This window comes from Macaca nemestrina, chromosome 1 (assembly GCF_043159975.1).
Source record: "Macaca nemestrina isolate mMacNem1 chromosome 1, mMacNem.hap1, whole genome shotgun sequence".
Lineage (NCBI taxonomy): Eukaryota > Metazoa > Chordata > Mammalia > Primates > Cercopithecidae > Macaca > Macaca nemestrina.
Window position 1 is genome coordinate 12,364,877 of NC_092125.1, and position 13,352 is coordinate 12,378,228.

Genomic DNA, 13,352 nt, shown 5'->3' on the forward strand with positions numbered 1-13,352 from the left:
CTAGACTGGATCCTTGAATAGAAAACAGATTATCAGTGGAAAATCCTTGAAATCTGAATAAAGTCTGGAGTTTAGTTAATATAGGTTAAATATCCCTAATCTGAAACGTAGAAATCCAAAATACTTCAAAATATGAAACTTCTTGAGAACTGACATGACCCACAAAAGAAATGTTCATTGGACCGTATCAGATTCCAGATTAAGGACACTAAACTGTAAGTATAGTGCAAATATTCCAGAATTCGAAAAACTCTACAATCCAAAAACACTTCTGGTCCCAAGCATTTCAGATAAGGGATACTCAAACTATAGTAATATACTCTTAGTTTTTACAAAAGTACCATAGTCATGCATTATGTTAACATGAAAACTAAAAGAATATAGAGAAATTCTCTGCACTATCTTTGCAACTTTTCTATAAATCTGAAATGATTCCAAAATTAATTTTATTTAACAAACATCCAATAGTCATTCATTCAAAAAATTCAGCAAACTAGGAATAGGGGGAAATTTTGACTTGATAAAGAGTATCTAGAAAAAACTTCCAGCTAATATCAAGCTTAATCATGTGAAACTAGATGCTTTCCTGCTAAGATAAGGAACAAAGCAAGGATACCCACTCTCATCGCTTACTCAATACTGTATTTGAAGTCCCTATGCAATAAGAAAAGACAGAAAGTAAAAGGTACACATACTGATCGGAAAGGAAGAAATAAAACTGTCTTTGTTCACATATGACATGATCGTTTATGTACAGAATCCCAAAGAATCACTAAAAACTCCTTGACCTAACAAGCAATTATACCAAGGTTTCAAAATACAAGGTAACTATACAAAACTCAATTGTTTACTTATATACCAGATATAAGCAATCAAAATTTGAAATTAAAAACACATGCCAGGTACGGTGGCTCATGCCTATAATCTCAGCATTTTGGGAGGCCAAGGCAGGTGGATCACCTGAGCCCAGGAGTTTGAGACCAGCCTGGGCAACACAGCGAAACCCCAGCTCTGCAAAAAATAAAAAAATTAACCAGGCGTGGTGGCACACACCTGTAGTCCCAACTACTTAGGAGGCTGAGGCAGAAGGATCAATTAAGCCTGGCAGGTTGAGGCTGCAGTGAGCCATGATCATGCCACAGCACTCCAGCCTGAATGACACAGCAAGACCCTGTCTCAAAAAAAAAAACCCCACAAAACCATTTACACTAGCATCAAAACAAAAGAAATACTTGGATCTATATGAAAAAAAAAAGACATTACAGTGGATCTAAATAAATGAAAACATATTTCAAGTTTATAAAGAGGAAGAGGAAGGCAACATTGTTAAGATATCAATTCTCACACTTGATCTATATTCAAAAGAATCCCAATGAAAATCCTAGCAGTTACTTTGTGACTATCAACAAACTGACTCTAAAGTTTGTATGGTGAGACAAAAGACCCAGAATAGCCAACACAATAATGAGAGAAAAAACAAAAGTTGAAGGACTGACCTATCCAACTCCAATACTTACTAAAAAGCTCAAGCAATCAAGACGATGTGGAATTGGTAAGAGACAAACAGATTAATGGAACAGAATAGAGTCCAGAAATAGAACCACGCAAATATATTCAACTAATCTTTGACAGAAACAAAGGCAATCCAATGGAGAATGGATATTCTTTCCAACAAATGGTGCTGGAACTATTGGGCATCTGCATTTGAAAAAGTTAATTTAGACACAGACATTACATCTTTCACAAAGACTAATGGAATGGAACACAGACGTATATACAAATTGCAAAACGATTAAAATTTTGTAAATAACACAGAAAAAAGTTACATGATCGTGGGTTTGGCAATGAGTTTTTAGGTAAAACACCAAAGGTAGGGTCCATGAAAAAAAAACTGATAACTAGAACTTCACTAAGATTTAAAACTGTTCAGCAAAAGAGAGTATTAAGATCACGAGAAGACAAACCACAGGCTGGGAAAATATATTTGCGAAACACATTATCTGATAAAGGATTTGCTATAGTTTGGATGTGGTTTGTCCATGCCAAAATTCATGTTGAAATTGAATTGCCAATGAAACAGCGTTGGAAGGTGGGGCCTTTACAGATGATTAAATCATTAAGATGGATTACTGTCTTTCTCCAGAGACTGGGTTAGTTCCCTGGAGACTGAATTAGTTCTCAAGGGAATAAATTAGTTCTTTCAAGTACGGGTTGTTATAAAGCAAGCCAGTCTCTTGTCCCCCTCTCTTTCACACATGCTAACATGCCCTTTCACTTTTCTGCCATGCTATGAAGCAGCACAAGGCCCTTGCCAGATGTGGCCACTCAATCTTGAAGTTCCCAGCCTTCAGAATTGTGAGCTAAATAAACCTCTTTTCTTTATATATTACCATCTCAGGTATTCTGTTATAGCAATAGAAAGTAGAATATGACAGACTTGTATCCAAAATATACAAAGAATTCTTAAAATTCAACAATAAATGCAATTTAAAAAAACTGTCTAAAGAGCTGAACAGACCCCTCACCAAAGAAGATACATAGATGGCAAGTAAGCATATGCAAACGCTCAAAATTATCATATGTTTTTTTTTTTTTTTTTTTTTTTTTGAGACAGAGTCTCGCTCTGTCACCCAGGCTGGAGTGCAGTGGCGCAATCTCGGCTCACTGCAAGCTCCGCCTCCCGGGTTCACACCATTCTCCTGCCTCAGCCTCCTGCGTAGCTGGGACTACAGGTGCCCGCCACCGCGCCCAGCTAATTTTTTGTATTTTTAGTGGAAACGGGGTTTCACCGTGGTCTCGATCTCCTGACCTTGTGATCCGCCCGCCTCGGCCTCCCAAAGTGCTGGGATTACAGGCGTGAGCCACCGCGCCCGGCCAAATTATCATATGTTTTTAAGGAATTGCAAATAAAACAAGATACCACTATCACCTATTAGAATGGCTAAAATCCAAAACTGATGCCACCAAATGCTGGGAAGGATGCGGAACAGCAGGAACTCTCCTTCACTGCTGGTGGGAATGCAAGATGGAAAAGCAGCTTTGGAGGATAGTCTGGCAGTTTCTCACAACATACATAGTCTTACCATAAGATCCAGCAATCCTCTCCTTGTTATTTACCCAAACGAATTGAATACTTATGTCTACACAAAAACCTGCCATGAATGTTTACGGGAGCTTTTTTTTTTTTAAGAAACTGATGTTTATTTTCCATCAGCCTTATTTCCATGTTGCTTAACAGCCCGGGTAAGAACAGCTTAAGACCATTCAGTGGTTGCTGCTACTCATTCAGTGGCCTGAGCAGTGGGAGCTGCAGACCAGTCTTCTGTGGCAGGCAGAGCGCTCCAGTCTCCAGTTGGGAACTGCTTAATAGGCACAGAGGGCACCTGCACACGTCAGACCAATCTGCAACCTCAGGCTGAGTAGCAGTGAACTCGGGAGCTGGAGCGTGCATTCACCCTGAAACTCCTCCTTGGTCACAGCCTTTTCAGTAGCAGCCTGCTCTTCGTTTTCAATTTCTTCAGGATTTCTGTACAAGCAGGGATCAGGCATGACCTCCCGCAAGTGTCCACGGGAAATGGTGCCATGCATGTGCAGAACTTCCCAGGCCAGCATCCACCACATCAAACCCACCGAGTGAGCTCCCTTGTTGCATGCAATGGCGATGTCCACATAGTGCAGAGGGGAATCTGTGTTACACAGAGCAATGGTAGGCAGGTTAACATAAAGATGCCTCCACAAGAGGCTGCTGGTCAGCCCTCAAGTCAGTAACCACAAGAAGCCGTGGTTCCCGGAAGGCTGCCTGGAACTGGTTAGTGAAGGTTCTAGAAGTGAAGCAGCCAGGAACTAGAGTGGCTCCAGTGGCAGCAGCAAACTTCAGCATGGCCCTCTGGTCAGTATTCCTGGAGGATATGACACTGACATCAGCAGGGTTTTTAATGGCAACAACGGCACAAGCTGCCAGCAGAAGCTTCTCCCAGGTCCTCTTCAGATTTATGATATAGATCCCATCATTTTTCCTTTATAGAGGTACTGTTTCATTTGGAAGTCAAGATTGGTGCCACCTAAATGGGTTCCTGCTGCAAGGAACTTAAGGACATCCTCCTCTTTCATTTGCAGGGCATCCAGGGCTCCGGACATTATGAAAGTTTCCCTTTAAGTTACAATGGGAATCCAGAACAACACCGGATGGACTCCTCTGTGAGTAGCGCAGAAAGGCCATGGGAGATTTGTTCATAGTTGCTCCAACTTGGAAGCAACCAAGATGGTCTTCAATATGTGAATGGAAAAAACCCGTAGTACGTCTTTGCAACGGAATATTATTTAGTGTTAAAAAGAAATAAGTTATCAAGCCTACAAAGACATGAATGAACCTGAAATGAAGATCACTCAGTGAAAGAAGCCAGTGTGAAAAGGCTACATACTATGTGGTCTCAACTATATTCCATTCTGGAAACAGCAAAACTTTAGAGACAGTGAAAAGATTCCTTGCCAGCGAGCTGGGACAAAGAATAAATAAGTGGAGCACAACAGATTTTGGGGGCAATGAAACTACTCTGTATGATACTGTAATGGATATATGTTACTCATGATATATTTGTCAAAACCCACAGAATATACAAAACCAAGAATGAACCCTAAGGTAAACTACAGACTTCAGTTAATAATAACGTATTGATATTGGTTCATATTGTAATAGGTGTACCACACCAATGCAAGCTGTTGATAATAGGAGAATTTTGAGACTCCATCTCAAAAGAAAAAAAGAAGAGAAAACTCTGTCTCCTGTTTTCAAAACCTATGTCAAATGTCACCTTCTTTACAAGCTGTCTCTAAATCCCACAAGAACTCCACTAACCCATGTATTGCCAGATTTTTATTCATAGTTCTGTATAGCATTGTGTATTTTATATTTTAATTTACTTATGCACTTCTCCTAGTGTGGACTATTCCACATTGGCCTGTATTCCAGGACATATAGTAGTATTTCAATAAATATTTGATGAATTACCAGTAATATAAAGGCTCTACCCCACTGTTCTATAGTTTGTGATAAGCGCAAGTCAGTAAGCAAAAGTTTCCTACATATATGTAAGAATATGTATCCTTGGCAGGGCACGGTGGCTCAAGCCTGTAGTCCCAGCACTTTGGGAGGCCGAGACGGGCGGATCACGAGGTCAGGAGATCGAGACCATCCTGGCTAACACGGTGAAACGCCGTCTCTACTAAAACATACAAAAAACTAGCCGGACGAGGTCGCGGGCGCCTGTAGTCCCAGCTACGTGGGAGGCTGAGGCAGGAGAATGGCATGAACCTGGGAGGCGGAGCTTGCAGTGAGCTGAGATCTGGCCACTGCACTCTAGCCTGGGTGACAAAGCGAGACTCCATCTCAAAAAAAAAAAAAAAAAAAAAAAAAGAATATGTATCCTTTTCACATATTATTTGCTGCCTTCTATCTGCCCCTACAGTCTGTAAGATTCATAACGAAATAGAGAGCAAATACATTCTCTCTGTGAATGGACTGTAGTTGAAGTCATAGAAAGGATTATTTTTTTAAATTAAACACTGAGTGGATCAAAGGTCAGAATAAACTGAATGTTTCCTTAAGAAATAAAAACATAAATTATTTAGACCTCAATAAAACCTCATCTTGGGACTCCTGGAGGTGAGGCAGTGGCAGGAAGAACGTCCTCTAAGGGGCCCTTGAGAACTCTCGGCAAACTAAAGACTCCAGTGACACCCAGGACAACACAGAGGTTTTACCTAATCGCTAGGAAAGACTACATCATTATTATTAAGATCTTGCATTTGTGTGGTACACCTATTAGAATGTGAACCAATAGCAATACATGATTAGTAACTAAAGTCTACAGTGTACATTAGGGTTCATTCTTGGTTTTGCATATTCTCCGGGTTTTGACAAATACATCATGAGTAACATATATCCATTACAGTGTCACTTACTTAACCACATAACAAATTCAGACTTAGCAAAGGGGCGGGAAAAGAGAAAGACAGTGAAGGGAGAAATGCTCCAAACACTCATGGATAGGCACAAAAATTTAAATAAACTAGATAAAATTTGTCTTCAGAGACCCCTACACTTCCTACCCTCAGTTTTTCTGTTAAACATTTATTATATCCCTACTATGTGCCAAGAATTCCACTAAACACTAGAGAAATAAAGATGAAGAGACTGCTCAGAAAAAAAACTGTGAAGAAGGTCATCTACAACCAGTTCAAGACGATTTTCTTAATTGTCAGGCCCAATCAAATGTCTATTAATGCACTTTAAATTAATAGCACCTTTTAAGAAACCACAATATGACATTAAGTCAACTGTAAGATGCGCTCTGTAATTACAAACATTTAAGTGTGAAAAAAAAGAACATCACATAATTGATAAAATGTGATATAACACAGTGGTTAAAAGTATGCTCCTGTCCCCAGATTCTCTATTTACTTCACCTTGGGTGAGTTACAACCTCTGAGTCTCAGTACCCTTCTTGTTAAAATGGGGACATTAATACCAGTACCAACCCTCAAGGTGTTACTGCCAGAATTAAAGGAAGAACTCACATAAAGCACTTAGAACAGAGCCTGGCACACAGCAAACTCTCAACAAATGTCTACTACTCTTACTTTTTATGGCAAAGGCTAAAATAAAAGTAAACAAAGAACATCGATCTGGGCTAGTGAGAGAGGGAATGTTCTCTGGAGGGAAGATTCTTGAGATGAGTCTTAAAGGCTAAGAACAAGTCAGCAGAGTGAAGAGGTATGGTGGACGGAAACGGGGGAAAAGGGGAAGGGGACCAGCATAGCTTCCAGGCAGGAGGAATAGAAGAAAAAAGCCCAGAAAAAAAAAAAACTCCAGGCAAAAAACGGTATATATACTCAGATACTCTTCCATGTCACTCAAAGTACACGATTTAAAACATTTTGATATGAAAAATAAAATGTAAATAGGGAGATATTTTTAAATAGATTTTAAAAGTCATGTTAATTTAATTATTCAGAGACAGGGTCCTGCTATGTTGGCCAAGCTGAAATACAGTGGTTATTCACAGGAGCTATAGCCTCCAACACCTGGCCTTAAGAGATCCTCTCCTGCTTCCACCTCCCAAGTAGCGGGGACTACAGGCACACACCACCATGCCAAATGCCACATTCACTTTACAGATAAAAACCAGAGCTTTAGAATTCCCACCTTATTCCATGACTGACTGCTTCTGGTTGCCTCATAAATAGGGAGTGGCACTGCCCTAAAATCTGCAAAGCACTGCAAACTATAAAGGGCACACCTACAGACAAACAGGCAACCATATGAGAACTTTTCCAGTCCCTCAGACTGACCCATTTAGGCAGCAATCTTCTGAATCCTTTTGGGAAAAGTCGGAAAGTACTTAAAGGAAACTCAATATAGAAGTGGTGCAGTAAAAATATGTGGAAGCAATCCCTTCCCAGGTCATATTCCACAGCCATGAGAAAAGGTTCCCCCATAAAGAGAAGAAGTTACAGAAGGATGGATCACTCACCAGAGTGGTTCTGCATGAGACAAGCTGATGACAAATGCCTCTCCTGTCTGTCCAGAAAGAGTCCGTCCACTTTTATCAACAATCGTCCCTGAAATCTGAATTGACAAAGTAAACAAAGTCAACAATACAGACTCAAGAATATAGCTATAAAGACAAAATCAAATGAACAAGCTGACTTCCTTTGCTCTTTTACAAGGAAAAGAAATGTGGAACTCAAATTCAAAGGGAGCACTTTCTGTAACAGTCAGAACAGACATATGCCAAGAGATTAGGGGAAGAGGCAGGAAGCCACAGAAACAGAGACAAGGGAAAGTCACTGAGGCAAAAGCAATGACTGAAACAACTTTGGAATTCACACATCCAGTCTTATTAGAGGTAGTTTTCCCAGAGATAACATCAAGTTATCCTGACCTCCTGCTGTTAAACATTGGACTTATCTAACACCCTTGTTTGTATTCAATTCGCTTCTCACCAAGCAATTTTAGGACTCAGCAGAGAGGTCTGCCTACTGAGTTAATAAAGTAGCAGGCTGGTGTCTTCGGTGTTGGCTATGTGGCCATCAGCATGCAAGTCCACCCCTCCTTGGGCCTTAATGAGACTGAGCCTTGAAGCCTTTGGCTTCAAGGACCAATACAGTGGGCTTCTTTTGAACAGCTTGCCTTTCATCAGCTACTTCTAGATTCATTTTCCTTGCCTCTCCAGATATAAGACTGTTATTGGTCTAAAAGTGGTGGGAGGGAAGTGAACAATGGAAGTTAAAGTAGGTGAGTTCTAAAAGATACTATTAATAGTTCTACTATGCAAGGTGGGGAAAAACTTGCTCAAAAGGACAATTATTAATAGAAGACAGAATGTATTGTGCAAACACTTTAGAACTTACAAAGATAGGCCGGGGAGCATATTTCTCCTCAAAAAGGTTTTGGAGTGCAAACACAGCTGCCTGTCAGGGAAAAAAGAAAGAACGTCTTTATTTCTGAGACTGTTTCCAAGATTAGTCTAACTTTCTGATTAGAATGCACCCTTTTCTAAGACCTCTTCAGATAAGATACACATCAAGCTCTCTGGGAAGAAGTGTCTTCCTTATAAGGCACAACTCCAGCACCCCTTTCTCAAGTGTAATACTGTGCATATTAAAACAAAACAAAAGCTGACTGAAAGTTCACCTAGGAACTAGTATTTCCTCTGAGGAGGAGCTAAAGGGTATTCTTTCTTCCTTTCCTCAGTAAAAATTAAAAATAAATAAATAACACTCAGGAGGCTGAGACAGGACGATTGCCTGAGTTCAGGAGTTCAAGGTTGCAGTTGAGCTGTGATCATGCCACTGCACTCCAGCCTGGATGACAGAACAAGACTCTGACTCAAAAATTAATAAATAAGAATGTCCCTGCTTTTCGCATCCTTTCATACACATGGTAGGTATATGAACCAACAGTATCCATCATTGCAAAAAACAGCATCAGCTTAGATTAGGTAGTAAAGGTACAAATCCTATGTTATTCTGTGCTGTTCAGTCCACGTATTAAGTTCCAGGTAATGGATCTTCTCTTTTTATCATTTTATTTCTTGATTTTAAGATATGTATGTTTTCACAATTAATTCTCTGAAATCAGAATGCAACCTGTAATTAACGTGTACCTTTCCTGTGATGGTAGGTTTTTTTCATGGAAAGTTACTAAATCAATAATATCAGAATTTCCTCTTTAGAAACAGACAAATTGATCCTAAAGATCTTATGGAAAACAAACATGTAAGAATAGCCATGAAAAGGGGTATCTGGAAAAGGGGATGGGACTCAATGAAAAAAAAAAAAATCTAAGCCTACCAGTTACTCAGACATATTCTAATGTTATGGTAAATGGTACAATAGCGTCACATCAGCAGACAGATTACCAGTAAACACTAGATCCAAATGCACTCCAGAATTTTGGATGATAAGGATAATGTTCCACATCATTCCTATCACTGTGAAATAACAGGATGCTTAATAGATGGTGGTAGGAAAACTAAACTTTAAAGGAAAAAAGTTAGCTCCCGATTCTATTTCTCACTCCAAAATAAATACCAGATGCATCATGAGGGACATTAGTTCCATATAATCAGAATGTATGCCACACATTTGAAAACTTAGAAACTCAACAAAACATATCTTTAATGCTTTATCCCCTCATGTTAATCCCTCTTATTTCTAATCTAAACAATATCGTGACTCTTTGCAAATGTATATACGAATCTCATTTCAGATATATTCCTTATCTTGTTTGTTACTGCTCTCATTTTCAAAATGTGTATCTGAATTCCTTTTCAAATTATAATTTGTTTACTGGAGATTCACAAAACAATTTCTAAAAAGATATATAAAAAAGAACCCAATGAAAGTCATGTGTTAAGAACAAGGTAGGGTGGTCATCCAGCTTCAGGCCGGTAGTGGCTCTCTACATTCTTCCTGCTTGCAAGTACTTTAGAAAATGATTTTTTTGAAAAGTTCAAAAACTCTGGACCTGTGGTCTGATTCCCACAACAATTAAACATTTAATGAAACTGTAAAGTACTAGGGAGGAAAAGGCCATTTTTCCCTTTTTTTCTTCTCTTCAACTGAGGAGTGCCTCTGTAACTATAGTCTCCCCCTCCACAGCAAAAAAATAGAATCTGTAAATTCAACCATACAACACTTAAGAAACATTCTCCTACACCATCAAAACGCACACACAAACACACACCACCACCACACTACCACCATCACCACCATAAAGAAAGTCAAATGTCAAACAAACTGGAGGGCAGTAGCTGCTGTTAATTATTGAGAAGAGCCTCATTTTCTCAGTAAAGGACTCAATTTTAAAAAGCCAAAGTCCGATAGAAAAAAAGGACAGAGGACGTAAGTCATAGAAAATGAAATATAAATGGCTCCAAAACTGAAGAAAGATGATCAATTACATTAGTAGTAAGAAAAATACAAATTAAAACTACAGTGAGGCAAACTGTCAAACTGGAAAAGGTCAAATAGTTTAATAATACACTGTGCTAGTGAGAGTGTTGTGAAACCAGCACTATTGTACACTTCTTGCTGAACGGAGTATAATTGAGTCCAGTCTCAAACGAGGGTAATTTGACACTAAAGATAAAAATTAACAATGCACATACCCTTTGATTCAGCAATTTTACTTGTAGAAATGTATCCTACAGATACACTGTGTAAAAACATATGTATAAGGATATTTGCTTCTCTCTCCATAAACTTATGCGCCTTTGCATGTATGTAAGGAACACAAACACACACGTACACGCATGCTTATTTCTGTACAGCATCTGCCAGGACCCCCAAACTGGCAATAGTAGCTGTCTCTGGAAAGGGAGCTGGATAATTAAAGACTAGGAAAGGAAAGGATATTCATTTTTCACTCTGTATATTTATGTATCTTTCAAATTTAGAACCAGCAGCATGTATTTATTACCTATATATGCATTTATACTAGCTATGTATCAAAATATCTATTTTCATAATTAGAAAAAAGTTATTTTAAAAGCTTCAAAAGCAGGTTTAAGTTTTTCTTATTGTACTGGCCTCAGTTAAAAACACTCAAGAATAAAAGGGAGCAAATGCAGATAATTTATTTAACTTTGATAATGGCTAATATTATCTTCTCTGAACATCAGGAGACTCTCCCACAGCCCTCAGCCCACCCCGTCTGCTTTTACTCCCTTAGCTCACCTTGGCATTGGCAGTATCAAAAATAGTTTCAATGAGTAAGATATCAACTCCGCCATCCAGAAGTCCTTTGGCCTGCTCTTGGTATGCTTCAACAAGCTCATCAAATTCTGCAAAAAATAAATCACACCCAGCACATCAGTCATCAATATCCTCTGAATGGCCCTAGGGTATCTCAAGTGTAGGTCTGGCACCTGTGAACTACTGCTGGTTTAGAATGCATAGTTAAGAACATGATCTTTTTCTTTTTTATTATTTTTATTTTTTTAATTTATACTTTAAGTTCTAGGGTACATGTGTACAATGTGCGGATTTGTTACATATGTATATATGTGCCATGTTGGTGTGCTGCACTCAACTCGTCATTTACATTAGGTATATCTCCTAATGCTATCCCTTCCCCCTCCCCTACCCCACAACAGGCCCCAGTGTGTGATGTTCCCCTTCCTGTGTTCAAGTGTTCTCATTGCTCAATTCCCCCCTATGAGTAAGAACACGCAGTGTTTGTTTTCTTGTCCTTGCGATAGTTGGCTGAGAATGATGGTTTCCAGCTTCATCCATCCATATCCCTACAAAGGACATGAACTATTGTGGCTGCATAGTATTCCATGGTGTGTATGTGCCACATTTTCTTAATCCAGTCTATCATTGTTGGACATTTGGGTTGGTTCCAAGTCTTTGCTATTGTGAACAGTGCCACAATAAACATATGTGTGCATGTGTCTTTATAGCAGCATGATTTATAATCCTTTGGGTATATCCCAAATATAATGGGATGGCTGGGTCAAATGGTATTTCTAGTTCTAGATCCTTGGGGAATCACCACACTGTCTTCCACAATGGTTGAACTAGTTTACAGTCCTACCAACAGTGTAAAAGTGTTCCTATTTCTCCACATCCTCTCCAGCACCTGTTGTTTCCTGACTTTTTAATGATCGCCATTCTAACTGGTGTGAGATGGTATCTCATTGTGGTTTTGATTTGCATTTCTTTGATGGCCAGTGATGATGAGCATTTTTTCATGTGTCTATTGGCTGCATAAATGTCTTCTTTTGAGAAGTGTCTGTTCAATCCTTCGCCCACTTGTTGATGGGGTTGTTTCTTTCTTGTAAATTTTAGTTCTTTGTAGATTCCGGATAATAGCCCTTTGTCAGATGAGTAGATTGCAAAAATCTTCTCCCATTCTGTAGGTTGCCTGTTCACTCTGATGGTAGTTTCTTTTGTTGTGCAGAAGCTCTTTAGTTTAATTAGATCTCATTTGTCAATTCTGGTTTTTGTTGTCATTGCTTTTGGTGTTTTAGACATGAAGTCTTTGCCCACGCCTATGTCCTGAAGGGTATTGCCTAGGTTTTCTTCTAGGGTTTTTATGGTTTTAGGTCTAAATTTAAGTCTTTAATCCATCTTGAATTAATTTTTGTATAAGGTATAAGGAAGGGATCCAGTTTCAGCTTTCTACATATGGCTAGCCAGTTTTCCCAGCACCATTTGTTAAACAGGGAATCCTTTCCCCATTTCTTATTTTTGTCAGGTTTGTCAAAGATCAGATAGTTGTAGATGTGTGGTATTATTTCTGAGGGCTCTGTTCTGTTCCATTGGTCTATATCTCTGTTTTGGTACCAGTACCATAAGAACATGATCTTTTGTAAGAAACCAAATAAAGAAAGGTGGCAGGGACAGAAGGTAAGCAAGTAAGCTGAAGGCAGCTGTTCCTAAACATCTGCCACATAACTTCCACTTCCCATGTACAAGCTGAGGAGTGAGAAGGAAGGTGTACGAATTTCTTGAACATGTACCCCTTATTCAACATCTCTGAAATACATCATTCTTTCCACAGCTCATTTCAATCAACCGGTTAAGAGATGGCTGTGAGAAACATGCCACAGTGACGTGGACAGGTCGCAGGTTGAGTTGAAGCCACTCTGTGATAAAGGGCTGCAAGCCTGCAGATTTTGTCTCTGCTCTTACACCAACACTGTCAGAGAATAAACCTATCTGGTGGGCAATTTCAGTCTCAAACAAAAAGTGTTCAATCACTCCTAGGTAAAATTTTTGTTAGAAATGTCTTGGACTCGCCCAGTGCAGTGGCTCACGCCAGCACTGTGGGGGCCTGAGGC

General features: G+C 39.3%; 1 protein-coding gene across 2 annotated transcripts in view; it reads right to left on the minus strand.

Moving 5' to 3' along the window:
• The window catches only part of LOC105474621 (5-methyltetrahydrofolate-homocysteine methyltransferase), a 106,897-nt gene that overhangs the window by 77,218 nt on the left and 16,327 nt on the right, over positions 1-13,352 (minus strand). For both annotated transcript variants that reach the window (XM_011729436.2, XM_011729434.3), the window contains exons 6-8: positions 11,242-11,348; positions 8,413-8,472; positions 7,533-7,627 (exon numbers count right to left, since the gene is read on the minus strand). In XM_011729436.2, coding sequence (XP_011727738.2) covers positions 7,533-7,627; positions 8,413-8,472; positions 11,242-11,348 — 262 coding nt within the window. The remainder of the gene's footprint in view (positions 1-7,532; positions 7,628-8,412; positions 8,473-11,241; positions 11,349-13,352) is intronic.